The 12,691-nt window shown below is 44.5% G+C and overlaps 1 protein-coding gene across 1 annotated transcript in view; it reads left to right on the forward strand.

The window, feature by feature from the left end:
* CCDC191 (coiled-coil domain containing 191) overlaps positions 1-12,691 on the forward strand; it is an 80,262-nt gene that overhangs the window by 64,056 nt on the left and 3,515 nt on the right. Inside the window, exon 14 of the mRNA XM_079766641.1 lies at positions 9,002-9,145. Coding sequence (XP_079622767.1) covers positions 9,002-9,145 — 144 coding nt within the window. The remainder of the gene's footprint in view (positions 1-9,001; positions 9,146-12,691) is intronic.

Raw genomic sequence — 12,691 nt, forward strand, 5'->3', positions numbered from 1 at the left:
CATGCCAACATTCTGTCAAGCCAGCTTCTTCAGGATGGGAGGGCACATAAGTTCCATGTGTGTAGGCCCATTGCCACACTTCTTTTGTTGTAAAATGAGTTTCATGATTAGAAGCCATGCCATGTGGAATACAATGATGGTGGATAAGTTCTGTAAGTCCACAGATGAGACCATGTAAGTCCATGGGTAGTCGTTTGGGGCAAAAGCATTGTGTAGAGGAAAGGCAAATCTATATCTAGAGTGTCTATATCTAGAGTGTCTATTCCAGTAAAAACAAAACGCTGCTTCTTCTGTGATGGAAACAGTCTAATATAATCAACTGCCATCTGATAGCTGTCTGGTCAACCCAGAAAATGGTGCCATTTTGAAGACTCAGTGTTAGTCTCTGCTGCTGGTTGATTGGGCAATCAGCAGTGACCACAGTCAGTCGGCCTTGGTGAATGGAAGTCTGCGTTGCTGAGCCCTTGTATAGCCTCCATCCCTGCCACATGGCCACTTTGTTTATGAGCCCATTGGGTAATGGTAGGAGTGACTGGAAAAAGGGGCTGACTGGGTATCCACAGAATGGTTCAGCTTGTCCATGGAGCAAAAGGCATGTACTATAATTCATCCCTAGCTAAGTAAGTCTAAGAAGTCTCTAGAAACAGCCCAGTTACCTCCCTTAAAAATTACATAAGGGTTCTGAAGTAGCATTTCCCAACATGTGTTCCATGTAATTTTAGTGGTTTCTAATATTAAGTTGTTTTGAATTACCTTTATAACTTTGTCAAAAATCAATTGACTGTATTTATGTGGGTCTATTTCTGGGCTCTCTGTTCTATTCTGTTGATCTTTATGTATATTTCTTCAACAGTACCACACTGTCTTTGATTGCTGTAGCTTTACAGTAAATCTTGAATATAGTAAATGTGAATTCTCCCTTTTATTCTTTTATACAATGTTTTGGCTATTCTAGTTCTTTGACCATTTGATATAAATTTTAGACTAATCTTGTTGATATGTATAAAAACTCGTGCTAAAATTTTGTTTGTGATCATATTGAATTATAGATCAAGTTGGAAGAATAGACATCTTAACAACATTGAGTCTTTTCAAACATTTATTTAGATTTTTTACTTATTTCATGAGTGTTTTTATTTCTTTTCAGAGATCTTATATATTTTTTGTTAGATTTATACCTAAGTATTTCTTTTTGTGTGTATACATTTTGGGGGGAACCCTGTATATATTTGACATACCAACATACCTATATATATAAAAGCCAAGCGACCGGAACACTAGAACAACCTGAACGACCAGTGCACTATGATGCGCACTGCAGCCCCCACCCAGCCGGCCTGGCCCCAATCAACTCCCCCATGCCCCCGTGTCCCCTCTCCCCCCCACCCCCCGCTGGCCTGACACTGGCCTGACCCCAGCCATGCACGAATTCGTGCACCAGGCCTCTAGTATGTGTGTGTATAGATATAGATATAGATATATATTTGTAAGCCAGGCATGTTGTCATGTTGTCCAGGACAATAGAAACTGAGATAAACAGGCTTTTAGTGTGGAGATGTGTGCCAATCTAGCCAGGAGTTGGGCTGTTTTTGAAGTGTGTTAATGATTACTATTGTTGAGGTTTGTTGTTACTGTGGGTACTATACACTTCAGTTTTCTCTAGTGACTTATTTTGTCTCCTCTTTTGGCCTTAGGTCTTCCCTTTGTACTATTCCCCAGAGAGAATCTGTCCCTTAGCAGCTCTCTCAGCTGTACTCCATTGTTATTACTGGAGGTTTGTTAGCATGCTGAGTAGGGTATGGACGAGGGGTAGCATTCTCTAATGTTCTGATTAAATCTCACTCTTTGGAGTGCACAATATTGGGCATTCAGGAGAATTTCTGCTCCTACTTTAGAAGTAGAGATTTTCCCTACCCTTCTGTTCCCTTCTTTTAGTATCCAGTGTACAGTCTGTGAGCTGAAATTCCATCACTCCGTGAGGGTCCCCCTCCACTTAGGTAGTGGCCTAGACAGAGTTCCCTTCCCACAGCTGCAGGGGCATTCCACTAGTGCTCTCAGGTGGTGCCACTTGCAGATGAAGTCTTATTTTCTTAAGGGAGAAAGGTCTGGGCAGATTTTGCAGTGGTTGCTTTTTCTCCCTGCCAGCGGAACCATGGTGGGAACTTATCTGGGCTCTCCTTGATCCTCTCTTTGAGAGCCTGGTGGAGTTCCTAGAACAAAGGCCTGCACAAAGGAGGGGACCCTCCCTATAACTATGACCCCAGGAGCTTCACCTTTCTCATGCTGGCCTACCCTTGGCCTCCAGCAATTCGCCAAAATTTCTAGTTTAATCATCTTACTGGCTCATATGGTGTATGGTGGCTTCTGACTCAGATAAGCAAATGCTTGGGTCCTATGTCTCCCTAAAGGTGCCTGTCTCTTCAGATTTGTAATGGCTTCAATTCTCTGATTGGTTCATAAAAAGTTATTAATTTGCTGTCTGTCCAGCTTTTTCTTGCTGGAAGAAGACAGCTTGTGCAAGGCAAGAAGGATGAGAAATACATTACTAACCAATAAGTTATTTAATTTCTCTCACTATACCAAGCTGAAATCTTCCTTTTTAGGAAACATGAAATGTAATTTCAGTCCCCAACAATAGACAAAAAGAAGTTGTCACATAGACTAGTTTCTATTGAGTAAGTCAGTTGTCTGTAGCTGTCTCAATTGAGATAAATGCATTTACAGACTGCCTGTGTTTGAGCTTTCTTTGCCAAGAGCTTTAGCTCTAAAATGCCGTGGGCATTTATCTCCTTTTGCTCTAGCGTAGATGCTCTACACAGTGTGTTTCTCCACCCAGTTTATCTTTTGTGGTCTTATTCCTTTGACGCATTATATTCTGCACAGGTGATTCTTTACCTCCTTTTTACTTTACAGAGCCGTTCACAGTAAGCGACTTTCAAGGCCATAGCAGTGTTATTCTCCTGGACATCAAAAAGATAATTACATTTCTGAACCTGTGCCTGACATCTCCAAGTCAGTCATATTCTGTATGTGCTTGATGGAAGCCTGCTTCACCTCTTTTAGTTGGGTACTTTTTGCTCAAGTTTATCAGCAAATTGTTCAACAGTGGTACCATAATTTCTAATTACATAGATAATCAACCAACTGTTGATATGGTAAAGAAGGTCTCTAGGGCACTCACATATTTCTTTGGATAGAAAATGCAAGGTAAGTCCTATGACATCAGTTTTAGGATGAAGGAACTGGAAGAATTTATCAAGAAAAAGCTCATGTCCTATTTGTTCTCCATATTGAGGAAAATGTCCTCCAGGTTCAGGATCAAGACTTGGCTGTCCTCTCTGAAAGATCCTTGTTACCTGCAATTCCCCTGGACCTAGATGTGCTTCATTCTTCAGAGAGGGAGCCACTGTAGTAATGGCAGGAAGTACCACCTGGGACAGCATGGTCAGTGATAGTCCAATGGTGGCTTAGTGTCCGTTAGTGTCAGGTGCAGCAGTAACCTGGCCACTCAGAGGTCTCACACAATGACCTTTTAAAAATAAAAATCTAAACCCCTCCTAACATCTCAGTGCTCATTTTTGTTAAAAGCTCACTTTCTAGTAACCCTTATCAGACATTGACTTTTATGGCTATATAAATATGCTTTTGATTGATAGACAGTTGATGTTTGTGATTGAAAAGATAAATTTATCAGAGAAGACCAGGTAAGATTTTAAGTCTTCCATAATTGCTTAATAAGCATATTTGTTTGTTTAACAAATATCTTTAGAGAATCTACTATGTACTAGGCATTGTTCTAGGTGTTAGAATAGAGCAGTGGAGAAGACAGACAAAAGCCCTACCCTCAAAAATGTATATGCTAGCTGGGGAAAACAGGTAATATGTAACAGCTAAAGAAGTAGGGGAGGGAAGGTCTGATAGGGGAAGCAAGATGGGAAAGGTCTCTCTGGGAGGAGATATTTGAGCTGCTGGATGCTGAGGAGGAAAGGCCTCTACAAGAGGGACATGTTAAATGTGAGATGCCTATTAGACATCCAAATGAATATGTCAGATAGGCAGGTGAATATATAAGTCTAGACATCAAGATTATACTAAGGAATCTGGGAGTCAAAAACATGTCAATATTTTTCATGCTCTGGAAGTGAATGAAATCAATTGGGGAGATTTACTGTATAAAGAATCTATATTAATAAAAGGGTTAATATGCAAATTGGTTGGGATGCCCTCATGCAACGACCGAACAGCAGGCTGTGTGGGGCAACCAGACCATCGGGGGCCGGGAGGGGGGGCAGTTAGGGGTGACCAAACGACTGAACAGCAGGCTGGATGGGGCAACCAGGCCAGCGGGGGGGGGGGGGGGGGGGCGGGGGGAGCAGTGAGGGGTGACCAAACGACCAAACAGCAGGCTGCGTGGGGCGACCAGGCCGGCAGGGGGGGGGCAGTTAGGGGTGACCAGGCTGGCAGCAGGGGAGCGGCCAGGCTGGCGGGGGGGTGCAGTTAGGGGCAACCAGGCCGGTGGGGGGGCAGTGAGAGGCAACCAGGCCGGCAGGGGGGGGCAGTTAGGGGCGATCAGGCCGGCAGGCAGAGGTGGTTAGGGGTGATCAGGCTGGTGGGGGGGGGGCAGTTAGGGGCCATCAGGCAGGCAGGCAGAGGCCATTGGGGTGATCAGGCAGGCAGGCAGGTGAGCAGTTAGGAGCCAGCTATCCCAGATTGTGAGAAGGATGTCCCGGACTGGAGAGGGTGCAGGCTGGGCTGAGGGGACCACCCCCCCGCCATGCACGGATTTGTGCACCAGGCCTCTAGTAAATATATAATTGATTTCTAATTCAATAGCATCATGGTCAGAAAAGACACTTGCTATGATTTTAATCTTATTAAATTTATTAAGACTTGTTTTTTGGCCTAACATATGATCTATCCTGGAGAATGTTTCATGCGCACTTGAGAAAATGTGCATTCTGCTGCAGTTAGATGTAATGTTCTGTATATGTCTGTTATGTGCATCTGGTTTAACATTTGTTTAAGTCCAATGTTTCCTATTAATTTTTCTGTCTGGATGATCTATCCATTGTTTAAAGTGAGTTATTGAAGTTCCCTACTGTAATTTTATTGTTGTCTATTTCTCCATTCAGTATGCTGGTATTTGCTTTCTATATTTAGGTGCTCTGATGTTGGGTACATAAATATTTGCAATTGTTATAGCCTCTTGATGAGTTGACCCCTCTATCCTGATATCATGACCTTCTTTGTCTCTTAAGATTTTGGCTTAATGTCTATTTTGTCTGATATAAGTATAGCTACCCTTTATCTTTTAGTTCAGTTTTCATGGAATATCTTTTTCCACCCCTTCATTTTCATTCTCTGTGTGTTATTTATTTATTTATTTATTTTTCATCGTTTTACATTTTATTGAATCTTTTTTTTTTTTGTCTGAAATTTTACATAGGTCTCCTTTTTCCCCGATGGACCCACCTCCCCCGAGCCATTCCCACCCCAGGCAAGCCCCCACAGCCCCAGCGTCTATGTCCATTGGTTATGCTAATATGCATGCATACAAGTCCTTTGGTTGCTTTCTAACCCCCCCATCCTGCCATTTGTCTCTGGATCTATTCTTGTTCATCAAATTATGTTGATCATTATATCCCACATATGAGTGAGATCATGTGATATTTATCTTTCTCCAACTGGCTTATTTCGCTTAGCATAATGCTCTCCAGTTCCATCCATGCTGTTGCAAATGGTCTGTGTGTGTTCTTAAAGCTGAAGTGAGCCTTCACTGGCAGCATACAGTTGGGTCTTCTTTTTTATACATTCAGCCACTATATGTTTTTGAATTTAGTCTGTGTACATTTAAGTAATTATTGATCAGTGCAGACTTAAATTGTCTTTTGTTAACTCTTTTCTTTCTGTTTTATAGTTCTTTGTTCCTCTCTTTCTTCCTTTGATGTGATGATTCTTCTAGTTGGTATGCTTTGATTCCTTTCTCTTTTTGTGTGTGTGTGTATATCTACTATAGGTTTATATTTTGTGATTACCATGAGGCTTACATAAAATGTAACTATAACAGTCTATTATAAGCTGATAACTTTGCATGCAAAAGCTCTATTTTTACACTCCTGTTTATGTATTTGATGTCATAATATATATTTTTACATTGTTTATCTATTAACAACTTATCGCAGTTATTTTTAACACTTTGGCTTTTAACCTTTATCTAGAGTTATAAGCAATTCATTTACTACCATTTACAATATCAGAGTGTTCTGAATTTGCCTTTACCAACAAGTTTTACACTTTCATATGTTTTCATGTTACCAATCAGCATCCTTTGTTTCAACTTGAAGTCCCTTTAGCATTTCTTATAAGGCTGATCTAATGGTGATAGACTCTTTCAGCTTTTGTTTGTCTGGAAACCCTTTATCCTTCAATTCTAAAGGACACTTTTGTGGGTAGAGCATTTCTGGTTGGCAGTCCTTTCAGCACTTTGACTATATCACTCCACTCCCTGTGGCTTTCATGGTTTCTGCTGAAAAATCCACTTGTCGTCTTATGGGATTGCCCTTATATGTAACATGTTGCTTTTCTCTTGCTACTTTTAAGATTCTCTCCTTATCTTTAACTTTTGACAGTTCCATTATAATGTGTCTTTGTGTGTGTCTCTTTAGAGTCATCCTATATAATAAAGAGCTAATATGCTAATTAGACCGGATGGCAGAATGACCTTCCAGAATGACCAATGGGCTGGGGGGTGGGGGGAACGCGGGGGGACCGGGGCCACAGGGCCACGAGGCAGTCGTGGCTGTGAGGGCCAAGCCCCTTGCACGAATTTCATGCATCAGGCCTCTAGTATACACTGTATATATTCTTTGGGCTTCTTGGATTTGGATGTCTGTTTCTTTCCCCAGGTTAGGGAAGTTTTCAGCCAGTAAGAACTGTTTCTTTGCTATAGTTTTGTGTGTCTTGTGGACATAAGCTCCAGTGTTTTTCAAATCCAGGTATTTTGGGTGGTTGTTTTAAAAATGGAGGTTTTAGATGTGCAGTCCAAACCCCAGCTGGGAGTCGGGAGTTCCCTCCCTATTGTATGGTGCTGTGCCAACTGTGAGTTTATGACAAAACTAGAGGCCTGGTGCACAAAATTTGTGCACTTATGGGGCCCTGCTCCCCAACCCTCCAATATTCATGTATTTTTGTATATGTGTGTATGTATGCACTGTTGGTTTTTTTGTTAATCCTCACCTAAGGACATTTTTCATAGATTTTTAGAGTAGAAGGGAAGGAGAGAGACAGAGAGAGAAACCTGGATATGAGAAAGACATATCAATTGGTTGCCTCCTGCACATGCCCCGACCAGATCAGGCCGAAATAGCGCTGCCAACAGGGCCGACTGCTGGCAGCCCACTGGGGCTCAGATGTTGAGCATATGGCAATTTTCTGTTTCTGCTTCCACATCTGGTAGAGGTCACGCTTGTAGGAGCTGCTGATGTAGCCACCACTTTCTGTCTTGATCTTCTTCTTGTCCTCTTGTCCTGACTGTCCCACAAACCGCTTCTTCTTCCAGTCCCACTTGAGCTGCTGCCGGCCCCTGGTCAGGTTCTGGGCCTCGCCCCCCATCAGGTCCAGGACAGCACCAGCCACCTGCTGCTCAAAGGCACCTCTGGTCCCCACCAACGCTTAGGACCCATTCACTGTCAAAATCTTTGAGCTGATAGGGGACATAGAAATCCTGGTCCAGCTGCCGGGCCTCCTCCTTCCACCTCTTGGCTCCCCGTTCAGGTCCTGGCTGTTGCCATTTTCGGCCCACAACCTCTATGAGACATCCTCCATGCTCTCTCCCGCCACCTCCTCCTCCTCTTTCCCAGGCTGCTCCGCCTGCCACACTGGCAGCTCGGGGCTGGACCAGCCAGGCCCTCCTGCCGCTCCTGCCGGCCCTGCCGGAAGCTGGCGATGGCCTTGAAGTCCTTCTGCCGCTTGGCCCACATCACCTGGCTGCTCAGGTCCCGGCTGGAGGCGTTGATCTCAAAGATGGTCGCCTGTGAGCGGTACTGCTTGATGCTGTCCCACCAGCCTCAGCTGCTGCAGCTCCTCCTCCTCAAAGCTCAAGCTGAAGAGGGGTTGTAGGCCCAGCCCCGCAAGGTCCAGCTCCTTGGCCTGCTTAATGGACTCTGGCAAGTACACCGGCTCCCCGCTTTTTGGCCTTGGAGCTGGAGCGGACACCCCTCCCCACTTTAGATGGCAGGGCAGCCGGGTATCCGCTCCGTCTCCCCGCTTTCGATGGCAGGGGAGCCGGGTATCCGCGGCAGCCCCCCTCAGCGGCCACTGATCGGTCTTTGAGAGGCGTGGGGGGGTGGGACTCGCGAGTCCCGCGCCCTGCGCCTCTCAATGACCGGATCGGCCGCCTGAGTGCTTGCCCCGCGCCTCTCAGCAGCCCCATCGGCGGCCGGTCATTGAGAGGCGAAGGGCGCGGGACTCGCAAGTCCCGCCCCCCGCGCCCCCTGCCTCTCAACAGCTGGATCTGCGGTGGCAAGGGGGGGCGGGGGGGGCGGGACTCGCGAGTCCCGCGCCCTGCGCCTCTCAATGACTGGCCGCCGATGGGGCTGCTGAGAGGCGCGGGTCTAGCACTCAGGTGGCGGATCCAGTCATTGAGAGGCGCGGGGGGGCGGGACTCGCGAGTCCTGCGCCCTGCGCCTCTCAATGACCGGATAGGCCACCCCGAGTCCCGCCCCCAAGCCTCCACTGCCCAATCGTGGGCTTAGCGGAGTGATGGTTATTTGCATCTTACCCTATTATTAGGTAAGATTGTGTCTCAGCCTTTCACTGGGGTATTTTCTCACTCACCCAATATGGAAGAGTCATTCGACTGGTTTCTAGATTTCTTCCAGAGGTAATGCTCTTGTGGGCAGCTGTATATTCAGTGCATCTGAAGGAAGAGGGACGTTCGGGAGCCTCCTAGGTTGTCTTCTTGGTCCCTCCTCACCATTTTTACGTCTTAATTGTTTTTCAGAAAGAACTGGAGAAGCAGAAGAGAATTAAGAGGAACCAACAGCTGGAAGCAATAGCCAAAGATCATTATGAAAGGGTGTTGCTAAGGAAAAAAGGTCTGGAGCCTTGGAAGAGATTGAGAATGCAAAGCAAGCAAAACATCCAGGTATAGTGTCATACTCATACCCCTCAAAATTAGAAAATTGACTTTTCAAATAGCATAAAATTAGATTTGGGTGTTGTTTGGTGATTGAAAAGCCAGAAAGATAAATGAAGTGGGTGTTTATATTTATTTGTTTTGGATAAGAGTTTAGATTTCATCTTCCAAGGTAGAGAAATATTTCTGTAATTGAATAGGTTGAAAAAAGCTAGAGTAAATTTTTATTATAGACCTACCAGGTAAGATAAACAGAGGCCTCTCTCACTATTAGCAGTGTTTAATAAAAGGAAAAATAATTACCATAGGTCTGTTAGTCAGATTTCTGCTTCAGTAAAGATGCATAACAAACAGCCCCCAAATATCAGTGGCATATATATAATTCAGGCATTTATTTCTTACTCACATGTCTGTGGACCAGTTGTGGATTGGGTTCAGGTCTCTCCACAGCCACTCTTTCTGGCTATAGCAGCTATTCAGGGCATGCTTTTCACCTGGCAAATGTCTGGGGTACAAAGGCCAAACCCTTTTATGTAAACCCATGTGAAACCTCTGCTTGTATCGTGCTTACTAACATTCTTTTGGCCAGAGCAAAGCATAGCGCTAAACTGAAAGTCACTAAGGGGTGAAAGAGGCTCATCTACTCCTTTGGGAGACACTATGAAATCATACACAACGAATATGGCTATATAATCTTATTACAAGGAACAGCAGTCCACTCTGCCACACAAAGATATATGAAATCAAATACCATCAAAATTATCTAGTGCATAGATCATTCAACTAAATGATTATGAAGCTCAAAATGCATAAAATGTTGCCTTTAGAATTCTAGTTAGTAATAAGCTCAGTAATGTGTATTAGTGATGGCCATTCTTATTTATACATTTGGCCAGGTTAATACTGAAAAGTAAGACTAGTAGTTTTGGTTGTGAAAACCAGGATTAAAAATGAACAATAATGCTTCATAGTATCAGAGCCCCACTAAATCAAGTAATGTTGCAGGTTATACCTCTGTGAATGTGACTTAGGCTGCTTTTTATCCTGCCTCACCAGTCTATTCACCCTTCATTCTCCTTGTTCTCTTCCTATTTTTACAGTTTCGTTCCTTCTTTTTTATTTTCCCCAAATGCCCTTCCCACTATCTTTTTTCTGTCCCTGACTCTTTGTGTCCTCAGCCTCCTTACCAGTGGCTCTGGAACTATTGAGTATTCCAAAACACCTGAGGGTGCACATTTGTGGTGGTCAGGCCTGAGCGCAGGGGAATCCATCCTATCTGGAGGCCTGGACCCATCTGTGCCCCCAGCCATTGCTAATTTGCTTTGGCTTTTCTAGTAGTGAGATGGGCGAGCTGACTCCTCAGTCTTCTCAGTGAATGAATCTGGAAATGAAATCTGAAATTTGAATTAAAATTTGCTTCTTATCTATATATATAAAAGCCTAAGTGAGCGGAACAACCGGAACGAGCGGTCGCTATGACACGCACTGACCACCAAGGAGCAGACACTCAGCGCAGGAGCTGCCCCCAGCCCACAGGCCCTGATCGCCAATGGGGCCTGCCGGCCAACCTCCTGGACCTTCCCCCCGGCCAGCAGGCCCCGATCGCCCGATCGCCCGGGACAGGGAACCGGGGATGGGTAGCGGGAGACACAACCCCTTTCCCAGGGGGGCCAAGGGCTGTTCCCTTCTTGGGGCTGGCGGCCCACTTCCTGGGTCTCTCCCCCCGGGCTGGGATGGGGAATTGGGGGTGGGGGGCGACAGACTTGGGCAGCGAGGTAAGGAGGAGACAGGGAGGCGGAGAACTTGATCACCGGCCAGGCCTAGGGACCACACCTGTGCACGAATTTCATGCACCAAGCCTCTAGTAATATATAACCACAAAGATTGGTCATATCAGATAATTTGCTATCCAGTTGAGTGCTCCTAGTTTTATCTGGCTTTTATCTATTTCTTTATTGTTAACTATTAATACACAAAGGAAAGGCAGACAAGGATTAGCTCTTTTTTTTTGGTCCTTGTTTTTGATGGAGTAAAATCAAGAAAGGTATGAAATTTAGAAACAAAATAGAATTTATGAGTGAATAATCAAATTAAATTTTTAAAAATTTATTCAGAAGAATGTAAAAATAGAAACAGGAGTTTGAGCTCAAAATAACAATTATAGGCTTTAAATATAGAAAAACCCAATTAAAATAAAAACAGAAAATCACAGATCTGAAACCAGCATTTCCAAAATTTCTTGATCATAAAACCATCTGGAGAACTTATAAAAATGTGCTTTCCCGGTCCCACCTCCAAGTATTTTCAGTAAGTCTGGGTTCTTGGCTGGGGTGGGGAGTGGGAAGGGGGGTGGATATCAGGGACTCTGCAGGTTTAAAAGGTAGCCCAGGGGGTTTTGATACAAGTTGTCTGAGCACCATATTTTGAGAATAACCTCTCTACTTCATACAAGTGTATTTGTTTTCTGTTGTTGTTATAACAAATGACTACAACCTTAGTGACTTAAAAAAACACAAATTTATTATCCTAAAATTCTGGAGGTCAGAAGTCCAAAACCAGACCTACTAGGCTAAGGTCACACTGTGAGGGGACAAGTTCCTTCTGGAGGTTCCAAGGGGAGAAGGTCTCCTTTCCGTTTTTAGCGTCTAACAGTCACCTGCATTCCACTGCTCACGGCCTCTTCCTCAGATCCTCTAATCTTCCTGGTCCTCCTGTGTCCCTCTTATAAGAACCCTGTGATTACATTTAGGACTCATTAAGATCCTTCACTTAATCACATCTGCAAAATCCCTTTTACCATGTAAGGTCACCTACTTATAGGTTCCAGGGATCAGGGCCAGGCCATCCCTGAGGGGCCGCTCTTCAGCCTATCACAACAAAAGAGAATTTTAGAACATTCGTAGTCCTCTGCGTCTCCTTCACTCTGCAGACAGGGCACTGAGCCCTAGAGAAGAGAACTGGCTAGCTCAGAGTCACAGCGCCTTGGTCACAGAGCCAGAGGAGCTCAGCACCATCTTCTCCCAAGAATCCTGCCCGTTCCGGCAGCCTCTGTGTGGTGTAGAAGTCGGAGGGTCATGTACTAGTAGGTGCCAGGCACCAGTTGGAAGTTAAAAAAAATAAAAAGTAAAATGGGAAGTTCTGGAGAGCAGTAAGAGGAAGGGATGGCTTCTTCACCCATCAGAGTTGGCTTCCAGGAAGGGATAGAAAAAATTAAGGAAGGAGAAGGGTCCAGTTACACAATTCCTCGTTTATTTCTATCATTTTCTTCAGACGGATTATTTAGCATTTTCCCTTAAACTCACATGTACTTGTTAAACAAATAAAATTAACTTCCATGACAACTGTATTTTTAAATAAGGGTTATTGGTCCAAAATGCTAGCCAAAAGCATAGAATCTAATAGGAGGAACATGGCTGAGTAGAACACAGTGTGCCCATGGTCCCAGAGTTTTGCAAGCATTCCTGTACATGGAGCAGAGGGAAGGCGGAGGAAAGGTGACCTGGAAGAATTTTCATTAGCTGCAGGCAAAGATGGGGGAAAGGGGAAGCAGGACCA

The sequence above is a fragment of the Cnephaeus nilssonii genome (genome assembly GCF_951640355.1).
Source record: "Cnephaeus nilssonii genome assembly, chromosome: 3".
NCBI lineage: Eukaryota > Metazoa > Chordata > Mammalia > Chiroptera > Vespertilionidae > Cnephaeus > Cnephaeus nilssonii.